The following is a 27,275-nucleotide window of genomic DNA, read 5'->3' as shown; positions in this document are numbered from 1 at the left end:
TATGAATCTGTAAGGTCAATATTAAAACCAATTGTAAAATCTTCTTCAAGGCTGACTTAATTGTGGTAATAGTACAAGCCACTAAGTCTGATTCAAATAAAATTCTGAAGAAGTTTACTGTCAGATTCATAGTCATCGTCTCAACCTTTGAGTCCCTTACAAACTTGCAAGTTTCATAACAGCCGAATCATACTTTCGAAGGGTGGATTCCCTCTTATCTGATTCTAAAAATAGCGTATTTGAGGATCAATATCTGCACCTCTTAAGCTGCAAATTTCATAAAGTCCATAAAGTTAGGGCATTCTGAATTTTGAGGAAGCTAACACACTGCGAGTTGTACTACTTGTGTTAGTATTGGATTGGGGATCTGTCGAGGTGGAGACCCAGTTCCACCAGAAGGGGAAACCCGTTGTTCTTGGGCTAGATGGGGGCTACTAGAGCAACTTGGCCTTTGAAAGTCCTGAGCTTGTCTAACACTTTCATCGACAGATTTATTGGTGGGAATAGGTAAATTCTCTCCCAAGTGTTCCAGACTAATGACATTGCGTCTGTGGCGTAAGCTCGAGGATCTGGGTTGGGGGCTACGTAGCACTCTAGTTTGTGAATGGACTCTGTTGCAAACAGATCTATCTGGAGATCCGGAACCTGAGAAAGAATCCATCTGAAGGACTTTGGGTCTAGTGACCACTCCGACTCCAGCGGAGTTGTCCTCGAAAGTGCGTCCGCCACTAGCTATCTAGAAGAAACCTGATATGTTGGTTTTTGGCTGGAGCCGGTTGCTTAAGGTAAAAAATACCGCCATGGCCTCTAAGACATTGGTATGAAGTTGGCGGAATATTGTCGACCATAGTCCCTGGACTTTCTTGTACTGAGAGTATCCCCCCCCAGCCTGTTAAGGAGGCGTCTGTGTGAATGACCAGCTTGGGGGTGGATATTGTAAGGAAACGGATTTGCCAGATTTTGACCTTTGTCCATGGTTGAAGTCTTTTCTTCAGAATTGGTTGGAGTCGAGCCCTTTGTCTCGATATTACTCGTTTGCCCTGGAGCACCATACTCGGCTTATATCTTTCAGTCTGCCCTTCAGTAGTATATCTGTTACTGAGGCAAACTGGAGGGCACCCAGGATTCTCTCTTGATTTCTCCTGGAAGACAATTTGTCTTTGAGAAAACATATTGTGTTTTGCTTTATCGTTCCTCTTGGCTGTTGGGAGACAGAGTGTGGGAGCATAGAACCCATTGAATCCTAGCCATTGAAACTTGTCTTCGGGACCAGACGAGATTTCTTGAAGTTGATTTGGAACCAAAACTGTTGTAAGAGATTATCACTCTGTAGTTGCTGTAAGGCAGTTTTGCCTTGTTGAAGCCTAGAAACGGACGAAAATGCCTTGCTATCGGAACATGATAGCAAACGTCTGCAAGATCCATAGAGGAGGTGACGGCCCCACAGAGAAGCAAGGTCCGCACCTGAGAGATGGTCAGCATGTGAAACTTGTCGCATTGAATGTAAGAATTCAGAAGTGACAGGTCCAGGATTACTCTTCGCTATTCTGAGTCTTTCTTTGGCACACTGAACAAGCGACCCTGAAATTACAAGCGATTTACTTCCTTTATTGCCTCCTTTTGCAATAGATCGTTTTCATATAAGACTAGCTCTTCCGTTGGATGTTGATGAAAACTGGTTGGTGGAGGGGGCCTTTCTATCCAACTTCACCCCAGACCTTTGGAAATTATGCTGAAAACCCAAATGTTGAACGTTCAACTGTTCCGAAAGATGTAAAGTCTTCCCCCTACCTGAGAACTCCCAATGATTTGCTGCGGATTTACCTCCTTGGCCTCCGCGGAATTCTCGGCCTCGAGAGTAGCTGTTGCGAAAGGTTCCTCTCGAGCTAGTGCCTCTGGCGCGCTGGTAACCCTGGAAAGCACCCTGAGTTTCAAAGGTGGGCTTAAGGGCTGGGGAAGTAGCATAGGAGGTAGTTGCTACTTGGGACTGAGGAACCAGCATGTATTGCTGTTGGGGTTGACCCTTTGAAGTGAAAGGTTGACTCCCTTGTGCCACCGGGATGGTCTGAACCACCTGTTGGGACTGCCGGTTTGGAAGGAATGGAAAGATCTCAGACTCTTTCTACCTCGAGATTGGTTGCTGGCCGGTTCGAACTTGCGCTTGGGGACTAAGCCCCATCGAACCTTGAGGCTCTGATTGATCCTAGCAGCTCCGCTGACGACGTTGTTGACTAAATCCTCAGGGAATAAGTCAGGGCCCCAAACTGGGGCTTTAATGAGCTTGTTAGGCTCATGTCTGAAAGTGGCCTCAGACAAGACATGCCTACAGCAACGACGTCTATCCGCAAAGAAGTCGTAGGAATCAGACAGTAAGGTTTAAAGTAATGACTTCGTCAAGACCTTGAAAGGTGGTTCTTCTTCATATATTAAAGAGGTCTTTTCTGCCATTGTAGCCGAGTTGATAGATCTACTCAGGCGCATACAGGCTTCGAACTGGAGGCATATCAGGGATTCCGGAAGCCTGGGTAGCCACTCACTGAACTGAATGGAAGCACAGTCAGCGCTTAATTTACCCGATGTGAAGGTCGCCGGGGCGTTAGTCCAGCAATCGTGATCCCCCGGGAACAGGAGGGAAGTTGGATCCGTTCCTTCAGTTGCGGTAACGGCTTGTCCTCATTTATTGCCTGCTGAGCAAGGTCCACAATCTTAGTGACACACGGAGTAGGGGTTTACTCATCCACTACAAACATCGTGTACGAGCTCTTGTGAGGTGTTAACGTAGTGTTAACACACTCCCACTCGTTTAAGGGCCGGACCCAGATGGACTGAACCTGCCCCTTCGGGAAAGGGAACTGTAGACCCGGCGGGTAGAATTCAAAATCTTCTACAGGCCGGGTGCCAAACCCTTCGATGGTTAACATACCATCTTTGAAGGGAGAGTGCAAGGCCACCTTCCACGGATTGCTTTCGACGAATTCCGGGAGCTTAGAGGCATCCGGGATGATATATTGTTGCAATATAATATACATACATACATACTACATACATACATACATACATACATACATACATACATATATATATATATATATATATATATATATATATATATATATATATATATATATATATATATATACATATATATATATATATATATATATATATATATATATATATATATATATATATATATATATATATATATATATGTATATATATATATATATATATATATATATATATATATATATATATATATATATATATATATATATATGTATATATATATATATATATATGTATATATATATATATATATATATATATATATATATATATATATATATATATATATATATATATATATATATATGTATATATATATATATATATATATATATATATATATATATATATATATGTATATATATATATATATATATATATATATATATATATATATATATATATATATATATATATATATATATATATATATGTATATATATATATATATATATATATATATATATATATATATATATATATATATATATATATATATATATATATATATATATATACATATATATATATATATATATATATATATATATATATATATATATATATATATATATATACAGGGTATATATATATATATATATATATATATATATATATATATATATATAAACATCAACACAACATCGTGTTCAAAATAGAAATGAATTTCTACCTCATACTTGGGATCGAACGCTGGCCCCTTCTAATGAAAGGTCAGGTCGAAACCAACCATGCCACGAGAGGCCATTGCATCAATCTTGAAAGGGCTGCCGGATCGAAGGGAGCCTCCGGGGTCGTAGGTTTCAGGCCGGGCTTCGCTCTCGACCCAAGAGAGGAAGAAGCAGCTGCGGCTGAGTCTTTAGGGACTCTGGAAGATGAAGTCTTAACTGGTTTGGTGATTTGGAAGACCTGTGAGTCTTTGATAGGGGCTGGCGGGTAGCTTTAACTTTAGGGACAACAGGACGTGGCCTGACATCAGCCACGTGCTTCCCTGAAAACCCCTAAAAGGAAGAGACACAGGATCTCTTTGCTCTGACACTCCGGGCAAACCCGCCGACCCAGATCTAAAGAGTCGCCAAGGTAGAAGTCTTGGAAGACTGCGAGCTCTGAAAGAGGGTATATCGTTACTAATGAACAAGGTAACTTCGTCGGGAATGTAAAATAAATAGATCGAGGATGAATGTTTAAATCGATCAATTACAAAGGAAATAAAATGAAAATCCCAAAAGATTATATCCAAAGTTAAAATTATAGATAGTAACGACAGGGGCACCTACAGAGTGTCCCATAGTAGGGTAGTAACCCAAAAAGATCCAGGTGCTCCGAATTCTTAAAATAGACCGGTATGAAACCGGGACAATAGGCTATGAAAAAAATTTCGGACCGGTATAGTAACCGGGGAAAAAACTTTTCATAAATTAACTGACATTGTTAAAATAATTCCATAAAAAGTGAAGATTATCAATGAAATAATATTGTCATAGCGAGAAATATACTATCCCGTCGCTACTGGGGAAGTATAGAATAACATAAAGATACATAAGTATCCCATAGTAGGTCAGTAACCTAAAAAGATCCGGATGCTCCGAATTCTTAAATTAGACCGATATGAAACCGGGACAAAAGGCTATGAACAAAATTTCAGACCGGTATAGTAACCGGGGAAAAACTTATCATAAATTAACTGACTTTGTTAAAACAATTCCGTAATAAGTTAAGATTATCAATGAAATAATATTGTCATAGCGAGAAATATACTATCCCGTCGCTACTTGGGAAGTATAGAATAAAATAAAGATACATGAGTATCCCATAATAGGTTAGTAACCTAAAAAGATCCGGGTGTTCCGGATTTTTTTAATAGACCGATATGAAACCGGGGCAAAAGGCTATGAACAAACTCTAGGACCGGTTTAGTAACCGGGGAAATACTTATCATAAATAAACTGACATTGTTAAAACAATTCCGTAATAAGTTAAGGTTATCAATGAAATAATATTGTCATAGCTGGAAATACACTATCCTGTGGCTACTGGGGAAGTATAGAATAAAATAAAGATACATGAGTATCCCATAATAGGTTAGTAACCTAAAAAGATCCGGGTGCTCCGGACTCTTAAATAGACCGATATGAAACCGGGACAAAAGGCTATGAACAAAATTTTGGACCGGTATAGTAACCGGGGGAAATTTATCAAAAATTAACTGACATTGTTGAAACAATTCCATAATAAGTTAAGATTATCAATGAAATAATATTGTCATAGCGACGAATATACTATCCCGTCACTATCGGGGAGGTATATAATAAAAAAGGGTTTATAATAACATGCTACCTTATAATAACATGTTCCCTGTTAAACAATTCCGTAATTAGATATGATCATTCAATGAAATAATATTGTCATAGTAGGAGATATACTATCCCGTCGTTACTGGGGAAGTATAGGATAAAAATGTTATAATAACATGTTATGATAACATGCTACCTGTTGGCTCCGGGGAGACAACTATGAGAGACCCGGAGGTCGTAACATGCCTACCGGGGTAGGGGGAGTCGAAAGGGGAGGGAGGAAGGGGTTCAATGACTCTCCGCCAGCCACAAGAACCCAAACGACACCGACAATAAATAATATAACAACAAATATCCGCTCTTCCGTGATACCCCGTGAACAAAAATATCTACGTTATAGTAGAAACTAAAATAATACAGTACATAACGAAACATAACCAATACACAACCGAGTTCCCCCGCCGACCGATGGCCAATCAGAGCGGCGGGTAAAAAAGGCTAGGACAAGGCATGAGAATGAATGTACTTGACTGAAACCCCGGTGGATGTTCTCGGTACCAACTAGTGAGTCATAAGGTATCCCAGGAAGGGATGGTGTGAGGGGGGGGGGGGGAGGAGGTGGTGGCAAGGCTGAGGTATGAGAAGGACTTGATCCGTAATGCCAAACCGCTCACACAACATGAGAGACGAGAGGAATCCCTGAATTGGGGATAATGGGGGGGGGGGGGAAGGAGGCAACGAGAACTAACCAATGAGGGGGTAGGAGGCGATCACGTGGACATGAGGGAGGACAGGAGTACCAACCAGACCGATGGAACCACGTAAGTAAAACGGAATGATCATAAACGGAATGAGCAATAAAATAGTGTAAAATAATGTACAATAATGTTAAATGATGTAACACATTGAACTGGTTTATAGGCATGCGTAACTTAAACTAAAATTAGTAAGAGAAGGACGCAAGGGAATGGCAGGGGGATAATAGCTGGCAGCCCTCCAGAGCGGGAGGAGTCCCGCTGGACAGGGATACCAACATAACTTCTACCTCGGGTAGAGCCGAACGGTAGGAAACAAATAAAATAATAACTGCCCGCGAGAGTCCCACTCAAACTAAGCGATAACTAGACTAGACGGTAATCGCAATAATTATTAATAAGATCAGTATATGATATCAATAATATAATAATATAAACACTTAATGCGGTAGCGAATCCAACTAGACCGTGCCCGAAGGCAGGCTTGCCAACCGAGTTCAAAACTATGATACGTAGTATATCATCAAAACATCAAAATAATATCCAAAGCACAATGATGAGGTGTAATCGGTGAGAAAAACCTCCAAAATAAGGTTCGAAACGAAAAACAATCAGTATGGAAGACCAATTGTAATACGTTAAGAGCGAGCGAAGGCGGGTAGCAAGCCAGCAAGGGAGCTGCAAGCGATCTGACAAGAGGAAAAAAATAAAACCTCGAATAAGATTAAAATTAATGGCAATGCTACCCCCAAAAGCTCAAAACTCATAGATCTGGTACTTAACTTAGATGGGGAGACCATGGAATCCGCCATCGGCACAAAGAAATGAGATATGAACAAAAAAACCGAAGAGAAAAATATACAAATGTTCATAGAAGATGTGCTATAAAGGAGTGACGTCACTGGCATTGGTTAGGTTAGTGGTAGTAGTGTTGATCGGCACCTCGCTGTGGCGGGGATTTTGAAGAGGAGATATCTAAATAGTGCGAGACCTCTGGTTGTGAATTATCACGCCTCAGTATTATATCGACACCTTATATAGGTGAGCGAGCTGGGTTCAACCTGGCATTCCTATGCAATTTTTTCTCTGGTAATATATAGCAGTTATATACCTTAGAAATGGTGCTAAAGGAGCATTTCACTGGGTGGCACAGCTCGGAGCCCAGATAATTGGCTTATTGAGAAAGTGTTTAGAGATTTTCGATGATCAATCTATTCTGAAGAAGTGTTTTAATTCTTTCATTTTACCTTGTTTTGAGTATTGTTCTCCTGTCTGGTGTTCAGCTGCTGATTTTCTTCTTAATTTGTTGGATACAAACTTACGGTCTATTAAATTTCTTATTCCTGATCTAGATATTAATCTTTGGCACCGTCGTTCAATTAGTTCATTATTCATGTTGCATGAGATTTTTCATAATTCTGACCATCCTTTACATTCAGATCTTCGTGGACAATTCTATCCTGTTCATAATACTAGGCAGGCAGTTAATTCTAATAGCCAGGCCTTCTCCATCATGAGGCTCAATACTACACAGTATTCTAGAAATTTTATTCCATCTGTGACCAAGTTGTGGAATGACCTTCCTAATTGGGTAGTTGAATCAGTAGAACTTCAAAAGTTCAAAGTTGCGGCAAATGTTTTTATGCTGAACAGGCTAACATAAGTCTTTCTATAGTTTATATATGACATATCTGTTTTGACGTTGCTGTTTTTAGAATGATTTATTGTTAATTTGTTCTCATCATTTATTTATTTCCCTATTTCCTTTCCTCACTGGGCTGTTTTTCCCTATTGGAGCCCTTGGGCTTATAGCATCTTGCTTTTCCAACTAGGCTTGTAGCTTGGCTAGTAATAATAGTAATAATAATTCAGTCTCCAACCTGTTCTCACGAACTAGGTTTGCCTCGTACTTATAGGGGTCCTAAGCACAGATCTCCTCTACAGAGTGTCAAAACCTCTTTAGTAGTTTATGACAATGGGGGTCGGAACCACTTTGGCTGTGATCACACCCCCAAACCTTACCAAGACCACATGTTTCTTTTGTTCTTTCCTCTCCTTCCAAGTATATGAGAGCTTGGAAATCAAGTAGGACAAAGGCAGACTACCACTTTTGTGGTTTAGCCAGGCTTATCATTCAGCCCGATGAAGCTGTACGTGCTGCTGTTTGGACACGTGATGAAACTTCTTGTGTGGGGCAAGCCAACAATACAAATCAAATATTCATGCCCATCTGCAATGATGACTCATCTTGTGCCAACATTTTAATGCATAAGAGTATTCCCCACATCATAACAATGCTGACACACATCATGAACCTCACAGGCTAGTTTACGATCAATGCAACCCAGAAGGTGTAGCAGATTGACACCCCATTATTTCAAAGCGCTCCTGTAGTTTTATAAACATGAGGACAAAGTCTTGAATTACACTAATAGCAAACCCATATCTTATGCTAATAACAAACCCATTAATGTTCATAATCAGCCATACACTAGCTCGGGGCCTACTGCTCATAGTGCTTCATAAGAGGTCGCATGTTCCACGGAACGACACTGTTTCAGACCCTTCCTTGCAGGTACAGAGGATGTATAAGGGATGAAGAGCTTTTCCCTCTTTCCCACAAGTCACACCTCCATCTGACACAGATGAGGGGACTTTCGTTAAATGTCATAGACGAGGCTCATGCCATAGGCACCCTATTTTGTACCATACAGTGGAATTCTGTTGCTAGAGGCAAATGCTTTTATAACGGGATTGAGCTGGGCTCCCATTCCTTATTCCCCTCCTAATCTGTCAGAGTATAAATGACACAAGGGAAAGGAAAGACGTTTGAAGAAGAGTTAATAACCAAGTGTCTGTTAGAACAGCGTTATCCCAAAATTGGAACAACTGGACAATGACATTACATATTACTATTAATGACTCTCTGGAGAACCTCACTGCATGCACAAGCACCCGTTCAGCTGATTTAATCCCCCTCGAGGTCCCGATGTCTGGCTCAAATGCCTAAAACTTTGTTAAGATTATGAGCCTCATTGTCTTTTAGATAGACTGGATGAGCCCCCTCACATGTGGGCCTGTTGCAACCTTAGCATTCTATAAAACCACTCTGTAGCACAAGTCATCAAAACTGGTTTATGGAAGAGACAGATCACTTTTACGGACCTTTATCCTAAAGATTACACACTCGAGTCATGAGATACCTTCTCTTTAGGCTCTATTGTTGCAGCTCAACAAGTAATCTTATTGTGAGCTCTTACGAAACACATGACTGTCTTTTTTTATCTCGACATCATTTATCGTCTGCATTATAAGGGTATGTAATGGGCACCAAGGCAGACGATCTCTTGTTTGGACTCGAAGCCCTAACTTGAAGTTCACCCTAATGCAAGTAAGATTTCCTTGAAATATAAATTTTTGACGATACACTTGATGATATATGGAATACAAAATTTAATATTATGTAACACTTGATGTTCATATGACTTCACCCCTGGCAAGTTATTCTCTTTGATTACTTACTATTACCTTATAGTAATTGTATATATGAGAGAGGAAGGTCTTACTTTTTAACTTCACAGTGACTTCCTCCCACCGAAGGAAGACTCCCATGTAAATGAGTTGGAAGTTTGTATCCCCATATGAATAAACTACAGATTTTAGATACAATTTGTATTTTTTCTAGCTATACAAACCTGAGTTATTTATCAAAGATCTCTCAACCACCCAGCAAGTCCTTGGCTGCATGCTTAGTTATTGCGTAGCAATGAAGCATGACGCAATCAATTATCTTTTAACTGTCTGGTCGTAGAAAATGAGACTAGGAGTAACCCATATAAATGATTCAGGTTTGTATAGCTGTGAAAATTACAATTTGTATTTAATATTTGTTGCATTATTATGCATTTTTATATTCTAAAAATACCTACTCCACTTATATTTTGCAGTATAATGTTCAGGATCTATTGTGACACTAAGTGTTGCATTAGATACATAGAATTTAGTTCACTTTGCCTGCTTTCCAGTATTGATTAAAAGGAAACTTTAATATTTTGTACATGTGAATTATGATTTTCAAAACTTAGGACTAATATTACCAGTGGTAAGTGGAGGTCTGTAGATTCCTTATAATTTAATTTATCTTAAGCTTTTTGAAGTAGAGTATCTGTTGTTCATAGGTTTAAAATTCTGTTGTACTTTAGAATGTGAATTTCAATTTTTGACATATACCTTTGTTAGAAACTTAGTGGCATATAGTAGTCTGTGTATTGAATAATTACTTTGAAATGGTGATGCAAGCATTTAAATTTTCTATATTTTTTTTTTCATAATTTTTTGTAAAAATCTTAGAATAAGTGATGAGAGGATTAGGATCATTATAATCTTAATTTCTTATAGAAAGCACAGCATAAACTTGTCTTATTTTTTCTAATATAGTCAACTATTTACTGTATACAGTATTTGTTTCTGAATTGAAAATCACTCCTGATAGAAGATTATATTTTCAGGTGTTTGAGACTTTAAATGAAGTTAATGAAGAATCAGCGGAAGGGACTGCACAGCCATTGGAGGGGATTTCTTCTGGAGAAAACTTTAATGGTAACTTAGGATCAAGAGATGATGAAGATATGCAGATTTTTGTTGTCGGTGATTGTAATGGTGGTGATATGTTTTTGATTAATACCCCTGAAAGGCATTTGACTCAAGAAAATGGGTGAGTTTGGGCACTTGGTTTATTAAATGATAATTATTAATATTCTCATTAACATAGAGGTAACTATTTTTTTCAGCTGGTAAATTCAATAATGAACACTTAATGGATCCAGATAAGTTACCGTATGTGCAAATGAACACTAAAACATGGATAAGGAAAACTAATCCTGAAATATTTTTGAAAAGTACTTTAGTAAGCAGGAAATGAGCAAACAGAACAAATTCTAAGAGGACAATAGTAAATGTCTTTTATGCATACCTGACTATGTGAAAGTTTTGCTGATGCATAGATAGATACGGTATCGTAAACTAATTAGGTTTTGTTGAAAGAAATAACCGTATGATGTTCTTGCAGGTTCAGAGAAAAATGGCTAGTAAACTTCTGGTTGACAGACGTTTCACTGAATTGAGTGAATGTTAGGCTTAAAATTAAACAATCGAGCATATTTTGATAGTGTCATACTTGTTAGCAAACTGTTCATGTAAAGAATTAATCTGTATTGTAGAGTCTAGAGAATATGCACAAGGCCTTCAGCCAAGGTTAAAGTATCTCGCATGGTAACACTTATTGTTTGAGCAGAGCCTGGCAATTACCCACCTCACTATTTTCTGTTTAGTTTGGAAACTGAGAAAAGAACAGTTGGAGTTGATATTAAGCATGAAAGTTTAGGGGAGGAATTGATTAAAAAAACAGTATTTCTAGATTCTAAATACTGTACTAGGTTACAATCTATTATGAAGAAATTTAAAATGTTGGCAATCATTAAGTTGAGAGTACTGTACTGTAATATCCCAAAATATTTAGATATTTAAGCCCTTTCCATTTTATTTTGCAATTGTTTTGGTGAAGCAGTTTTAACAAAATAAATATTATGAATAGAACTTACCTGGCAGTTATACATATATATCTTAGTCTCTGACGTTCGGCAGAATTTTTCAAAAATCGCGACAACCGCCGTGTGGTGGTTGTGCGGTTAGGTGGTTAACAACCCTTACAGGGTGGTACTTGGAATCGTTCCCGTTTTCTGTTCCTCAGATCATCTCTGCCGGCCGGATCGACAACATCGTTGGTGTGCCATCAGAGTTTTTCGTTTCGCTTTCCCTGTGTCACTGTACCGGACTTATTTTTGGTGAAGTACACTGATTTGGGGATTTTGCAATCGTGTTTCTGTTTATTCTGATATTTGTTTAATATGAGTGCGAAACTTCATTTTCGTGTGTGTGTGAATGAGGAATGCAAGGTGAGGTTACCGAAAGTTTCGGTAGACCCTCACACGGTTTGTTTGGATTGCAGGGGTTTTGATTGTGCACTGGATAATAGGTGCTAAGAATGTGATATTTTGAGTGAGAAAGATTGGTTAGCTATGAAGCGCTATGTGCGCAAATTAGAGCTAGATAAAGTAAGGAGATCTTCTAGATCTAAGTCTAAGTCGACTAGTGAACATAGTTTAGATATTTCCATTGAACCTTTAATTAATTCCTCTTTGGAAGTTGATCCTTCCCCTGAGGTAGTAACTCCTGCCCCTTCTACAGGATCTGTATCTGCGGATGACCCTCGGTACGCCAGGATGGCGGCCGAGTTGAAGGCTATTAAAGATTAACTTGCGGCCTTAAAAGGTAAGAATGAGAGTGAAGTTAGTGCTTGTGAAAGTGCAGTAGATGTGGCGACTGATCGAACCTGTCATTACCATAGGTCTAGACCTCTACCAAGCTCCCAGGACCAAGGGAGAAGGTACGTCGACGACCGGAAGGGGGTGAGAGGTACGTATCCTCGGTCAGCCGTCGCCTCAGACAGTCCTGTTGTTTTTTCCCAGGCTGCTCTTGACCGCCACGGAAAAGGTGTGTCGGATGTGATGGTGTCTTCCTCGAAACCCTCTCCCAGACGCAAATGGCAGTATGAGGCTTCAAGACCGACTAAGAGGAGGTGGAACCGAAATGAACAGTCTCGTTCTCACTCTCCCGGTTCTAGTAGCTACGAACCTTGTCCTTCGGAAGATGATTTGGATTCGATTCCTGTGAAGAGGATGAAACCAAGGGACGAAAGTCAAGAAAGACCGGCGAAAGATCCTTCTCCTTCTACCAGCGCTACTCGACAGCCTTCTCCTTTGGAACCACAGGATCCAGCAGCGGTCGCTAAATTGTTTATGACGGTTATGCAAGAACAAATTTTCTCTTTAGTTCAAGCTTTTAGCCGCCCTCCCTCCCAGTCGGACAGACGTAAGGACGACTTGTTACCTATCAAGAAATCAGCTTCTAAGAGGGAACGGAGTTTCTCTTCAAGGGAACCTCTGCGTGATTCGTCAAAGGCACGGTACCACGCTTCTTCCTCATCTGCTCGCCTCCAGGACTCTGGCGATACTCGACGTCAGGACGATTCCGTCTCTTGCTCTCAGCGCCAGGACGATTCCGTCTCTCGCTCTCGGCGCCAGGATGATTCCAGCCTGCTTCTCCAGGATGATGCCGCTTCTCGTCGCCAGGACGATTGCAGCTCTCGGCGCAAGGACGCTTCCTACTCTCGGCGCTAGGACGCATCCGCCTACCGCCTCAAGGACTCTTCTAGCGCTCGGCGCCAGGACGCTTCCGGCTCGCGGCGACAGGACGATACCAGCGCTTGGCGCCAGGACGCAAGCGGTTCTCGGTGTCAGGCTGCTTGGAGCCCTCTTCTACAGGACGCATCCTACAATTTTCCTCTTTCGGATTCAGGTGAACCTTCTACCCGAACGGAAGCTGTAGTAGAGGTGGGACAGGATCTTGATGATGTTTCAGAGGACGAAGACAAGCCTGCGGACGCGGCTGGCGATTACAATGTTCTCTCTCGCTCCCTCTTTGAGCTGTATGGGGAGGAGTTTCAACCTTCTGCTCCTCGTTCTCCGCAATCACAGTTTAGCAGGAAGAAGGCCAAGAAACAGTCGGCTTTCATCAAGATGAAGCTCTCTATTTCTGCTAAGAAGGCTCTTGCTAAAGTGGACGAATGGATGAAGGAGCGTAGACAAGCGGTTAAGACCACCTTCTCTTTTCCACCAGCTCGACTTGCTTCAAAGGCGGGCATGTGGTACGAGACTGGAGAACCTCTGGGTCTGGGAGTTCCTGCCTCCTCCCAGGATGACTTCTCTGGTATTGTGGACTCTGCTAGAAGGCATGCCCTTAACTCGGCTAAGGTTATATGGTCTATGTCTGAGCTTGATCACCTCGTCAAAGGGATTTTCAGAGCGTTTGAAGTTTTTAGTTTTTTGGACTGGTCTCTAGGGACTCTGGCCAGGAAAACGGAACAAATGGAGGAACACAAGACCTGACGAGTATCATGTCATGCATGGATAAAGCTCTTAGGGATGGATCTAATGAGTTGGCTTCCCTTTTTTCGGCAGGAGTCTTGAAGAAGAGGGCCCTGTTATGTTCTTTTGCTTCGAGATCTGTGACTGTTGCGCAGAAGTCTGAACTCCTTTACGCCCCCCTTTCACAACATCTCTTTCCTGAGTCCCTTGTCAGAGATATTATGCTTTCTCTTGCGCAAAAGGCCACTCAAGACCTCTTATTGCGCTCGGCTCGGAAACCTTTGTCAGTCACTCCTTCGTCTCTGAAGAGAGAGGAGAGAAAATTTCAACAGCCCTTTCGAGGTAGGGCTCCTTCGAGATCAGAGGAAGGAGGCAGGAGTCGGGAGGAAGGACGAATAGAGGTTCGTTTAGATCCTGCTCCAAGAAATGAAGTGCAAGTCCTTTAGACAACGATAGGTGTAAGACTCACTTTTTTGGCAGGCTTGGAAGAAAAGAGGGGTGGACACCTGGTCCTTCTCGGTCATCAAGGAAGGATACTAGATCCCCCTTTTGAAGAAGCCTCCTCTTTCAAATACTCCTCTAGCCTTAGTGGCTCAGTACGCAGATGCAGTGAAACAAAAGGCCCTTCTGGATCTCGTCGACCAGATGCTGGACAAGGGAGCGATAGAACCAGTTCTGGAGCTATCCTCCCCAGGCTTCTACAATTGCCTGTTTCTGGTACCCAAGAACTCGGGTGGATGGAGACCCGTTCTGGATGTCAGCTCGCTGAACGTCTTCGTGGAAAAGACGAAATTTACCATGGCGACGACTCAGTCTGTGCTGGCAGCAGTACGTCCAGGGGACTGGATGGTGTCTCTCGATTTACAGGATGTTTATTTTCACATCCCCATCCATCCGACTTCAAGGAAATACCTGAGATTTATGATCCAGGCCAAGTGCTTCCAGTTCAAGGCACTTTGCTTCAGTCTCAGCACTGCTCCTCAAGTCTTCACCAGGGTAATGGTGAACGTGGCAGGCTGGCTTCATCAAGAGGGGATAAGGGTATCCTTTTATCTGGACGACTGGTTGATACGATCACGGTTGAAAGAAAAATGTCTGGAGGACCTACAAAAGACGTTCATGATATCTCAAGAACTGGGTCTCGTCATCAACAGGGAGAAATCTCAGACCGAGCCGAATCAGACTATTCTTTATTTGGGGATAGTTCTGAATTCAGTTCGTTTTCGGGCTTCTCCCTCCCAGGAGAGGCAGACCAAGTGCCTCAAGAAGGTCCGAGAATTCTTGAAGAAACAGAAGTGCTCAGCGAGGGAGTGGATGAGTTTACCGGGAACTCTCTCCTCGCTCGAACAGTTTGTCTCTTTAGGGAGACTGCACCTCAGACCTCTTCAACACTTCCTATCAAAGGTGTGGAATAGGAAGACACAGGAAGACTCCTTTTCCTTCCCCATTCCAGCAGAAGTCAAGGAAAATCTGATTTGGTGGCTGGATCCAGCTTTGTTAGGAGAAGGGATCTCCCAGTACAAGAAGAACCCAGACCTAGTGTTGTTCTCAGACGCATCGGAGTCAGGATGGGGAGCAACACTAGGAAGCAAGGAGGTCTCAGGCTCTTGGGAAAAGAGTCAGATCGGATGGCACATCAACAGAAAAGAGTTGATGGCCATTCTGTTAGGGCTAAAGGCCTTCAAAGACTCAGCGTCAGGGAAGATAGTGGAGGTCAACTCGGACAACACCACAGCTCTAGCTTACATCAGGAAGCAAGGGGGAGCTCACTCTCGGTCTCTGTTCGAAACAGCAAGGGGGAACTCACTCTCTGTCTCTGTTCGAAACAGCAAGGGAGCTCCTTCTATGGTCAAAGGAAAACAAGATAGATCTGTTAACAAGATTCGTACAGGGACAGAGGAATGTAAAAGCAGATATGCTCAGCAGGAAACGGCAAGTTCTTCCCATAGAACGGACCCACAACCAGCATGTCTGTCAGAGTGTCTGGAAGTTATGGGGGAGACCTTTAATAGTTCTTTTTGCCTCCAACCAGAACAAGAGGATCCCAACTACTGCTCCCTGGTCCCGGATAAGGAGGCAATAGCGGTAGACGCCTTTTTGATGGATTGGACGGGGATGGACACTTATGCGTTCCCCCCGTTCAAGATCATCAACCTGGTCGTCAGGAAATTCGCTCTCCTCGAATCAGGAAGAATGATCTTCGTAGCTCCATTCTGGGCAACAAGAGAATGGTTCACGGAAGTGGTGGACATGTTGGTGGACTTCCCAAGAAGCCTTCCTGCAAGTCCAAAGCTTCTCAAACAACCCCACTTCGAGATGTATCACCAAAACCCCCTCGCTCTCAAACTGACTGCCTTCAGACTATCGAGAAGCTTGTCAAAGCGAGAGGATTTTCGGCGCAAGCTGCTAAAGCTATCGCCAGAGCGAGGAGGGTCTCTTCACAAAGGGTCTACCAATCTAAGTGGGAAACTTTTAGAGCTTGGTGTAGGCAGCACAAAGTTTCCTCAACCACTACCTCTGTGAGTCAAATTGCGGATTTTTTTGTTATCCCTCAGGCAGGATGCTAAACTGGCAGTATCCACGATTAAAGGGTATAGGAGTATGCTCTCAGCTGTCTGTAGGCATAGAGGCTTAGATTTGTCTCAAAATAAAGACCTGCAAGACCTCGTGAAGTCTTTTGAGACAACTAAGCAGGCTCAGTTAAGGCCCCCATCTTGGAACCTGGATGTGGTTCTGAAGTTTCTATGCACCAAGAAGTTCGAACCCATCTCGCAAGCTTCTCTTAGAGATTCTACAAAGAAAACCCTCTTCCTGATGGCTCTGGCCACAGCTAAAAGGGTCAGCGAGGTTCTTGCTATTGAGAAACAAGTGGGCTTCAATCAGAATGGAGCGGTATGTGCTTTAAGGATTGACTTCCTTGCCAAGAATGAGAACCCATCAAAACCCTGGCCGAGGACTTTTGAGGTCCCTAACCTCACTAATCTAGTGGGTCAAGAGCAGGAGAGGCTCCTCTGTCCAGTTAGAGCCCTTAGAGCTTATTTGTCTCACACTAAGAATGTTAGAGGCGCATTTAACTCCTTAAGGTGCTCAGTGGAAGATCTGCTAAAACCCCTTTCAAAGAATGCTTTGTCATTTGTCCTGAGGGAGATTATAAGAGAAGCTCACCTCTTGTGTGAGGAAGAGCACTTCGGCCTTTTGAAAGTACGGGCTCACGAAGTGAGAGCTATTGCTACTTCGCTGGCATATCGTAAGAATATGTCAGTTAGGCAAATTATGGATGCAACTGTGGCGGGATGTTGCAAAACAACCCCCACACCCTTGAATCACTCTAAACAGACCAATGTCTCCTCAATACAAACTTTCCCCTTATGTAATCTACAACCAGACTCTTAGACAAAAAGGACGAAATAAACAAAACAAAACATAACCTTAACACTATATATTTCTTACAAACTAAAACAAACACTTAATACTAAAAACATTCAAATAACCAATAAAATATCAATCACGAAAACCTTAATACTAAGCCCAGACAACCAAATCACCGTAACCCAAACCTTCAAAACAAAACATATAGTAGTATTGCATGTATTTACTAGCACTTTTGCAAGATAACAGTCACAACAAAAAATAAACACTTTGGTAATCATTCACCGAGCCAAACTGTCTTTATTGGCACAACACCACTATATGATAAAAAGGAGAATCTCTTAATTTGCCATAACGGCCGTAACTCCTTGGGTCACGGGTGTCGAGATCATCATCATCATCATCATCATCATCATCACCATCATCATCATCAAAATAATCCAAAGAAAATTTCTTCAAACAGGGCAAGTCGCTATCGATTGCATTCAAATTCAAAAGAGCAGTCAGTTCCAAGTCCTTATCATAAGCCAAGTCATCACCAATCAATTCCACATTCAAAGAAAATTCTCTCAAAAAGGAGGAATCACGGCTTTTGAAATATATAAACAAAACTGTACTTACTTAGAAAACCAATAATTAAACACTTCCACGCTGGTAAATAATAATGATAATCCAGCATTCACACAACTGACGCTTACAGCAGTCAAATCAAAATAAGCATTCACCCAAGACATTCACCACTGTCGTAACCTAACTAAAACATAAACAAACAATCTCATTTATACCAACAGTCTTTCTCACCACAAACGATCGTTACACTAACTACTTTCGCTCGCTAACACAATATCTCTCTCTCTCTCTCTCTCTCTCTCTCTCTCTCTCTCTCTCTCTCTCTCTCTCTCTCTCTCTCTCTCTCTCTCTCTCTCTCTCTCTCTCTCTCTCTCACAGGATTTGGCAAAAACAAAAATTAAAATAAAGCAAAAATAAATCCTCCACACAACGTTCTGGAGAAGCAACTCTGTTCGCCTCTCATTACCTTCGAGAGGTAAGAGTGGATTATGAAAGGTGTTACACCTTGGGCCCATACATAGCTACAACTTCTGTATTAGGCAAAGGAGTTACTACCTCCCTTCAACCTTTAGCTTTTGTATACCTGTGTGTGGGTTGGTGATTTTACGGTTGTCTGAGGACATCGACTTGTGGTACAGTACCCTCAGTCTAGATAGATAGTTTATATCTATTCTGCAAGGTTAGGTGGTTAGTTTTAGTAAGGTTGCAGTTTTTAATATAATGGGCGAAGGTAATTCTGAAGTCTAGTCAAGTTGTTGGTCTCACCCTGTTGACAGACTCGATTGAGTTGTTTTCAGCATGACAGGTCCACTCCTGGCTGACACTCCTAAGGGAAAGCGACTCAAGAGGCAGGAACCTTTGAAGTCAGCTACCTTAGCAGGTAAGGAATCAAGGTGTTTTTTCTCCTACAACTGTTTGTTGTTTCCCCAACGATGTTTACTGTCTGTCACCCTCCTCCAAATGTGTGAATCAGCTATATATATATATATATAACTGCCAGGTAAGTTCTATTCATAAAAATGGAGTTTTTATGATAAAACAAAGTTTTATGAATACTTACCTGGCAGTTATATATATATTTTAAGGCCCACCCACCTCCCCTCAGGAGACAGGTTGGGAAAAGATGATCTGAGGAACAGAAAATGGGAATGATTCCAAGTACCACCTTGTAAGGGTTGTTAACCACCTAACCGCAAAACCACCACACGGCGATTGCCGCGATTTTTGAAAAATTCTGCCGAACGTCAGAGACTAAGCTATATATATATAACTGCCAGGTAAGTATTCATAAAACTTTGTATTATCATAAAAACTCCATTTTATTTTATCTTCTATTGTGAGAATAAGAACATGTTTTATATAATTCTATCATTATTCTAGTCTTGTTCCTTAAGCATTTACAAACCTTTTGTTCTTTTAATTAGTAATATGTCTAGGGCAGGGTTTGAATGGTCATTGAATCATTAACAAGGTAGTTGGTTAATAACATATGGTGGGAGGGGAAAGACTTGCCAACCTGCCAGTCACTTAAAAGCCATCTTTATCTTTAGCCACAATAGGTACAGACTTAACATCACACATTCCCAACTGATCATTTCTTGCATTTGTTGTGATAAGGGTTTTTTTTTTAACACTCGCTTGAAAGGTGAGGGTATGGTGAGGTGAATTTTGTTCTTTGTTCCGTAACCGAAATACAAACCACGCTATTTACATTGGGTTTACCTTTCGGCGTAGCTGAAATGACGAGCCAATAGTTTTTAACGAGGGTTAACTACCCCCGCGCTAGTTAACGGGGGTAGGGGAAGGGGTAGCTTGCTACCCCTCCCCCCCCACACACCGGTGATTTGCTTCACCTCACTTTTGGCTCCGGCGATGAGCAGACGTGTCTGTCCATCATCCTCGTTGACAGCCTTAATCTTTTTTTTCTTTTTCTTCCAGTTTGTGTGTGTGCGTTTTGAAGTTGGCCTCACCCTTTATTGTTCACCATGCGCAAGTGCCCTGGTATTGCCGGTCGCCCTTGCGGTACTTTTTTGTCTGTGGTGGACACAGATCCTCACACCCTTTGCCCGCAGTGTCGAGGCCGACGGTGTGACAAAGAGAACACGTGTAGTGAGTGCAGGGAGTGGTCTGCCTCCCAGTGGGAGAGGTTTGGCCGCTGGCGTAAGAAGTAGTCCAAGAGAGACCGTTCTCCTTCCGGGGTTGCCTTGAAGGAGGAAGGCTCTCGGGACTCTTCTTTCGCCGCCCAAACCTCCTCCGAAGCTCCCCCTCGTTCGGCTCCTAAGGAGATACCGCTGAGTGGGAGCGCAGGCCCTAGTTCTGTTTCCCGACCTTGGATTGGGGGAGAGGGCGTCGCCTCCCATAGCGGGGCGGTTCCTCCTCCTCCTCCGGGGGAGGTTGTTGCTAATGACTCCTTGTCTAATGATGATCTTTTTCAGATTTGGGCATCCTTAGGGCTTAAGGGCCTGCCCTCCAGGGAAGCCCTGATTGACCTTGTCCAGTTAGGGGCCGCTGTTAAGCAGTCGCCGGTGATAGCAGAGGTAGATCCTCTGTCTATCGTCGACGTCGTGGTGGCAGAGGCTTCCGATGGGTCGGGTCGATCCTCTGCGGGTACTGTTGTTGATGATGGTGCTGAAGGCTCTCCTTCCCCTTCCGTACATCTTTCGAAGGGGGAAGGGAGTCCCGCGGGCTTTTCTGCTGCCAAGCCTCCCTCTAGGGGGAGTGCTTTGACTAAGACTCCCATTCGGAGGACTGATGGTCCTGACGATCTTCCTCGTGGCCGCCTTCGCCGTAAGGCTCACCGTCCGCTGCGCCGCAAGGGCCTCCGTCTCCCTATAAGGGTGCTAAGAGGCACCTTTTTGAATCTTCGCCTCCTTCCTCCGAGGGGGACTCTCCTCGCCGTAAGCAGCCTGCAGCTCCAGCTTCCTTAGACCTCTCTGGGGATCGGTCTCCTACGCCTTCCAGACCTTCAGCTATTGGTGCAGACGTCCAGCAGCCTGACCTCGTCACCCGACGGGCAACGGTCCCTTCGGGGCAAAGGGATGCTTCCCACGGTGTGGGTTCTTCCCTTGCGCGTCAGGGTACCCCTGCGCGCCCTTCTGCAGTGTTAGCGCACAGGCGCGCCCTTCTGCAGTGTTAGCGCACAGGCGCGCCCTTCTGCAGTGTTAGCGCACAGGCGCGCCCTTCTGCAGTGTTAGCGCACAGGCGCGCCCTTCTGCAGTGTTAGCGCACAGGCGCTCCCCTGCTCGTCAGCGCTCTCCTGATTGTCAGCGTTCTCCTGATCGTCAGCGTTCTCCTGTTCGCCAGCGCTCTCCTGATGATCGCCCCTCTTCTCGTCAGCGCTCTCCTGAGGACATCCTTCAGCCTGTTGTTCCTATTGAGCACCCAGTGCGCCAGCGTTCCCCTGAGCACCCTAGATCTCCTGCCCGTCAGGGCTCACCTGCGCTCCCAGTTCCTGACTCACACCCTGTGCGCCCATGCTGTAGTGGTTTGCGGACTGTGGCCAGAGGTAGCACCCGAACTGCCTATTGTCCGAATGCCGACCACAACCCGACGTTCACTACACAACAAATACTGTATACAACGGTGAAATACTGTACTCAAAGAAACCTAAGTAACAGGTCAAGAGAACGGAGCTCTGGGCACCACCCCTTGATTTATACTGGGCAAGGGGACCCAGCTAGAATCTTTCTTTTTATCATACCTTTCATTGGGCTAGCTGGCTTATAAATAAAGGTATAAGAACATTAGGTGAAAGGGAATCTTATAATTAATAACGGAACACAGTGTGGGAGGAAAGAATTATGATAAATTACTGTACTTAAGAGATCTTAAAAAACAGTGGCTGGGGAAGGGGGGCACATTGGTGTAGGAACAGGAATGATATACTGTATTCATAAAACACAAGAAAATAATATTTATTTGACAAAACTGTTAGGGTTATGTTAGCATGGACCCATCAATCCAAATAGAAAATTAAAGGCAAAATTAGCATTCCTTTATGTCAAACTTCAGCATCCAGGTAATAAGATAAACAAATTAACCAAACAAGATTTCCACAGGTGGGGCAATCATAAGTGTTCCTATACAGTACAAGAATAAACAGAGGCACTCCTAACCGTGTATCTATTTGGGCAAGTACCAGTATGCCATTTCAATAGTTCCAGTTAACTATTAATGTTTATGACACTCAAACGTTTGACTGTCTCCACAAAAAGACGGTTTTAGGCCCCCTTACGTTCACTTGGTTCTGGGGCAAACATTTAAAAAACTGTCCATCACTAAGTTCCAGTATGGAATCACCTTTTGTGATCTGGTGATGTGGAGTAACAATATCTTGATCCTTGTTGATGAAATCTTGGATTCGCAAGGTTTCCAACTGTCGAAGCTCTTTTTCAACTGAACTGAGAATACTGAAGAAGGGCCGTGCCTGATGTCAAAACTTCTCTAATGACAACATCTTCTAGCTGAGGATTGAAAATTTAGTTCATATCTTCCCCTTCTCCCGTTTCACTCATTTTGAGCAATGCATCATTTATTTCTATCAAACGAGATAATCCCATTTTGCGATACTATACATTCAATTCCAGGGATGGATTTACTCACTTTTCTATATACTGTTCATTCAGTAGGGTAAAGGAAGTTTATACTAAGCTGATTAACCCTATTCAGTTGTAGGAATCATTCAGTACCCTTCCCATCATTTTTCTTGTGCCACGTCTTAACTCAACTTCTAGTTGCCTCTCTAAAACCCTACAGAGAGTAGGGCGTGCTGCAAAAACAAATGTGGTTAGAAAATGGGTAGGACCAAAAAATATTACAATACCCCTTAAAAATATAAATTATGCTTCTATTCATGACTTTCTGTTATAAAAATAAATGAATTTGTTGCTGGCAAAATATGTAACCCTATTTAAGAAAAATTTAAATCTTTACAGTGAATATATGGAAAATCATTATAGTACAGTACTGGGGCAGAATATCAGACATTATGACGAAAGGGAATTGATAATGAGAGTTACTTTAAAACATATATAACCCAAGCTTGTTATATGTGGAAATAGTTTGTATTTTCCCCAACTATTATTAATTTTTTTGACATTCCCCCCTCTAGATTTTTTGTCCACTCAACATTGTCTTACGACTAGCAACAACGCCCTACACCAACTTCATATATACAAGTGAAAATTTTTTTTTTTTACTTTAGGTACAATAAGTTTTTTCCATAACATAAAGCAATAGGAATAGACAAACTATCAGACAGTATGGAAACACAATACTTAAAAACAAAAAATTTGATTATCGTCTATTCCTCCCAACAATGCTTCAATAATTTACAATATAACAATTTCCATATCATACAGAAAACATCAGTATTACAGGTATACATTCAGGATTTAACAAGGGAAAAAAATTACATCCATTGCAGTCCAAAATCAATTTAAAAGCATACAAAACTCATTGATTTTGGACTACAGGTTTTACGTGATAAAAGCAATTTATTAAATTTATTATAACTGTCACGGTCAAGTTCAATTTACAATACAACAATAAATGCAACAGTTACAGAAACCGTGACTAAATAAAGATTTCCTCATACCACATGTCCCTTTCTCAGCCTTTCAGATACCTAATGTGGGAATTAAAATATAACTAATAAGAAGAAAAAAGGGTGATTATTATCAAAACTTCCTTTAAAAACTGTACCAAGATTAATTCAGTGGAAAATTTATAGTTATTCTTCTGAGTCTCAAGATTCTGTCTCGGGACATGCGCCGGGATTCAGCAATCTGCTGGCGAGCCATATTAATATCTCGCAGCACAGGAGACAGGCTAAGCCGGCGACTCTCCAGATACAGGCTGGGTGTCTTTAATCGATCGATAACCTCGCATAAGAGTTGGTATCTGCGGGTGATCGACACACTTTGAGGTAAACCAGAGACAGAATCCGTAGACTCAGAAGAGGACAATAAAAATCCCGAAAAATCAGGCGATGACTCGGGGCAACATTGTGTTTCGGGCGACCCAAACAGTGTTGTAACGTTCAGGTTAGATATACCTGACTGTGCCACTTCAGCCTCGAGCTCTGACCAGTATTTTAATCCACCATCAGAATGTAGGAAAGGGTTTGTATTCTGAGGTGACTCAAGAATGGAGGATGGTTCCCTCTCTATAATATTCATCTGGTCAGTGAGACGAGGTCTCCACTCCAGGACTTGAGACTGAACTAAAGGTAGGTCAAGAACAGGACCTTTTGACCTAGTCCATGGAGGACTAAATCCACTAGAGGTAGGATCCACAGGCGACAGTCGGTCGTCACAATCGGGTGGCAAAAAGCCGAGAAAGTCATTATCAGGATGAATAGACACTGCCGATTCAGAAACAGGGCTCTCTAAAGTAGCAGGTCTTGACCAATCTGGACTGGAACTCTTGGAACCAACAGAAGGTAGTTCCAATAATGGAATACTGGAAACTTCCCAGAATTCCCAACTCCCGGGAGGATGAACGATACCTTCCTCTTGGAAAGAAGAAGCTAAGAACTGGGGCGTTGGCAATTCAGTTCAGGAACAGGACAGTGAACCACCGACTCGGGAGACAAAATAGGGGTTTTACACATTTCAGTGGGGCTGTTCTCCCATAGTTGGAGGACCAAATGATCTCGAAACGATTCAGGCTTTAACACAGGAGTTTCATCACAATTTTCTGGAGGATATAACCAAGCATCCAGTGCTTTCTTTCTCTCGTAAGTCCTAGCTGGCTTAAGAATGGGCTTAGGCTGAGTAATAGCTCTAGTAGGATGGCGACTTTTCCTCTGTCGTCGGGACTTGATACAATCTCGAGACAGAAGGTAGGACGCCACTACTGCAGCCACCCCATAGGAGTCGCCATCACTACTAGAACTAGAACTCTCAGAGACTTCAGAAGAAACAGGACTGTCATCCATGAGTTCTGGACTACAGTATTCAGTCTCTGTTACAGGATCAGGACCCTTCGGATACCAGAGAAAGTGCCTCCTAAGATAAACTGGAGGTTCAAACCAGGCCTTTAACTGGATATGGTGAGCTTTTACCAGTTCACCATCAGGCAGTCTCTGCAGCTCATAGGTGACCTTATTCTTGTGTACCTTAGTAACACGGAATACCCCCTCAAACCTAGGGATGAGCTTGTTCGTCAGGTGTCCCAACAGGTGCACCTTCTTAAGCACCAGAGAACCCTCTAAGCGGTTTGTACCAAGGATGTCCTTCAGCCCATGGGTCTCTCGTTTCTGCTGATAGCAACGGGATACTATCAACATCGTGAGCACCCTTCAGTATGTTCTCAGCTGGAGTACAGCCAATCTCAGTGTGGTGGGAATGGTTGTAACTGAGAACTGCTCGGGATAAGAACTGGTCCCATTTCCGAGATTCCCCAGAAATCACCCTCAGTAACGCACCAATGGTACGATTCACTCGCTCCACTGCACCGTTACTAGAGGGTTTATACGGAGTTGTTTTCACATGTACAACATTATACCGCTCCAACAACTCAGTAAATTCCTGGGAAATAAACTCAGGGCCGTTATCAGTCAATATCCGGACTGGAACACGAGGAATAACAGGAAAAACTCGGTCTTCAAGCACCTGGCATATCGTACTGCTCTTCTTATTCCTTATGGGTACTGCCGTTACCCACTTGGAATAATGGTCGACTACCATCAGACACCCAATAAAACCGATACTGGTTGTTGGGAGACTTACAAGATCCATAGCAACCAATTCAAAGGGAGAAGAGGTCACTATTTTCAAGGTCGACGGGGCAACCACCTCCCTTGAGACCTTACAAGTCTGACATTCCCAACACGTCTGGCACATATCTCTGATTACATTAATCAAAGATCTGTGCCAGACGAGTCGACGGAGCATTGCACTCATTTTTCCGATCCCCCAGTGAGCATTCTGGAGGTGTGTCTCGGCAACTAGGTCAATCAGGACATTGAAGGTGACTACTGGGACTACTGAGCCGTCTGGATTCCGCTTCACTAGCAAACCCTGGTGAACTTCCAGGTTCGACCAACATCTCCTATAGGGTAGACAGGAGCGTGGAACTCGAGATGCAGGAACCCCAGAGTAGATCATCTTAATGACAGATTGAATCTGTCGATGATCTCCTTGGATCTTGGACACCTGACTAAAGGACAGAAGAGCATTTCCGGAGAACACTCCCTGATCAGATTCAGGATCAGTTACCTTCATAACAGTGGTCTCGGTATGCAGGGAGGAGACTGAGAGTACCTTGGGAGACAACTGAAGAACAGTAGTGTGGTCATACACCAACTGTTCTCGGGGTGAATCCAGTGTCAGGCAAGCTGCGTCCAGTATATTCCTACCAGGAACAAAAAAAAAAGTTAATGTCTTTGGCAGCTACCACCGCATAGTTAAACAGCGGTAGCCTCCACCCAGAAGGACAATTCACCTCTAACTGGACGTAGCCTAGAATGCTGGTGCAGAAACCAGTCAACCCCTCTAGCTTTCTCCTGACAGTACCTGGTACTCTATGCCAAGTTGGCTCAGTACAGACTCACTTACTAGACAAACCTGTGCTCCTGTATCAACAAGAGCACAAAATAAGGTCTCCTGCATCATTACTATACCTACTGCCGAGTGTTGAGACACATGGATACAACTGGACTGACGAGGTGCCTTTTCTGTCACGTACTGGATTACAGGACAATCCTCCGGCGCTTCCTGATCATCAGTGATCAAGCCCTCAGCGTCAGGAACACGAGATTTTACCTCCGCCTTATGGCCCAGAATCACGTCAGTTGGAGGGACGTAATTGCGGAGCTCGATCAGAGGATTAAAATGCACTCCAGACAGACACTGAAGATGCACACACTGAGGCTCAGTCACGGATGGATCACGATAGACTACGGGACAAGTGGGACCCCAATGGACCCAGATTTCCAGGTTCAATAACTTTGATGCTGCCAATAGCAACTCCAGAGCTGGGACCGTACCTGGAAATCTCATTGCCTTGATCCTGTTCCTGCTGGTCTTGTCTAGTTTGAAGCCTAGTCGACCGGCGTCTTTCAGAAACTGCTAAACTAAGGCATCCCGGAGCTTGGCTCCCTTCAGCGGAGAGTCAGGTGCGACACCTGACCCTTCTGTCCAGCAGTTCACGACTAGCTCCAAGGATTCGATGAGAGAATCTGGACCACCACGAACCTCCTTTTACAAGGCCAGTCCAGTAGGCAACTT

The 27,275-nt window shown here is 42.7% G+C and overlaps 1 protein-coding gene across 2 annotated transcripts in view; it reads left to right on the top strand.

Moving 5' to 3' along the window:
• The window catches only part of LOC137648651 (uncharacterized), a 522,517-nt gene that overhangs the window by 158,524 nt on the left and 336,718 nt on the right, over positions 1-27,275 (top strand). For both annotated transcript variants that reach the window (XM_068381656.1, XM_068381655.1), the window contains exon 5: positions 10,627-10,832. In XM_068381656.1, the coding sequence (XP_068237757.1) occupies positions 10,627-10,832 (206 nt within the window). The remainder of the gene's footprint in view (positions 1-10,626; positions 10,833-27,275) is intronic.

The sequence above is a fragment of the Palaemon carinicauda genome, chromosome 10, assembly GCF_036898095.1.
Source record: "Palaemon carinicauda isolate YSFRI2023 chromosome 10, ASM3689809v2, whole genome shotgun sequence".
Classification (NCBI taxonomy): Eukaryota; Metazoa; Arthropoda; class Malacostraca; order Decapoda; family Palaemonidae; genus Palaemon; species Palaemon carinicauda.
The sequence above is the reverse complement of the archived record's forward strand: the minus strand, read 5'-3'. Positions and strand labels throughout refer to the sequence as shown.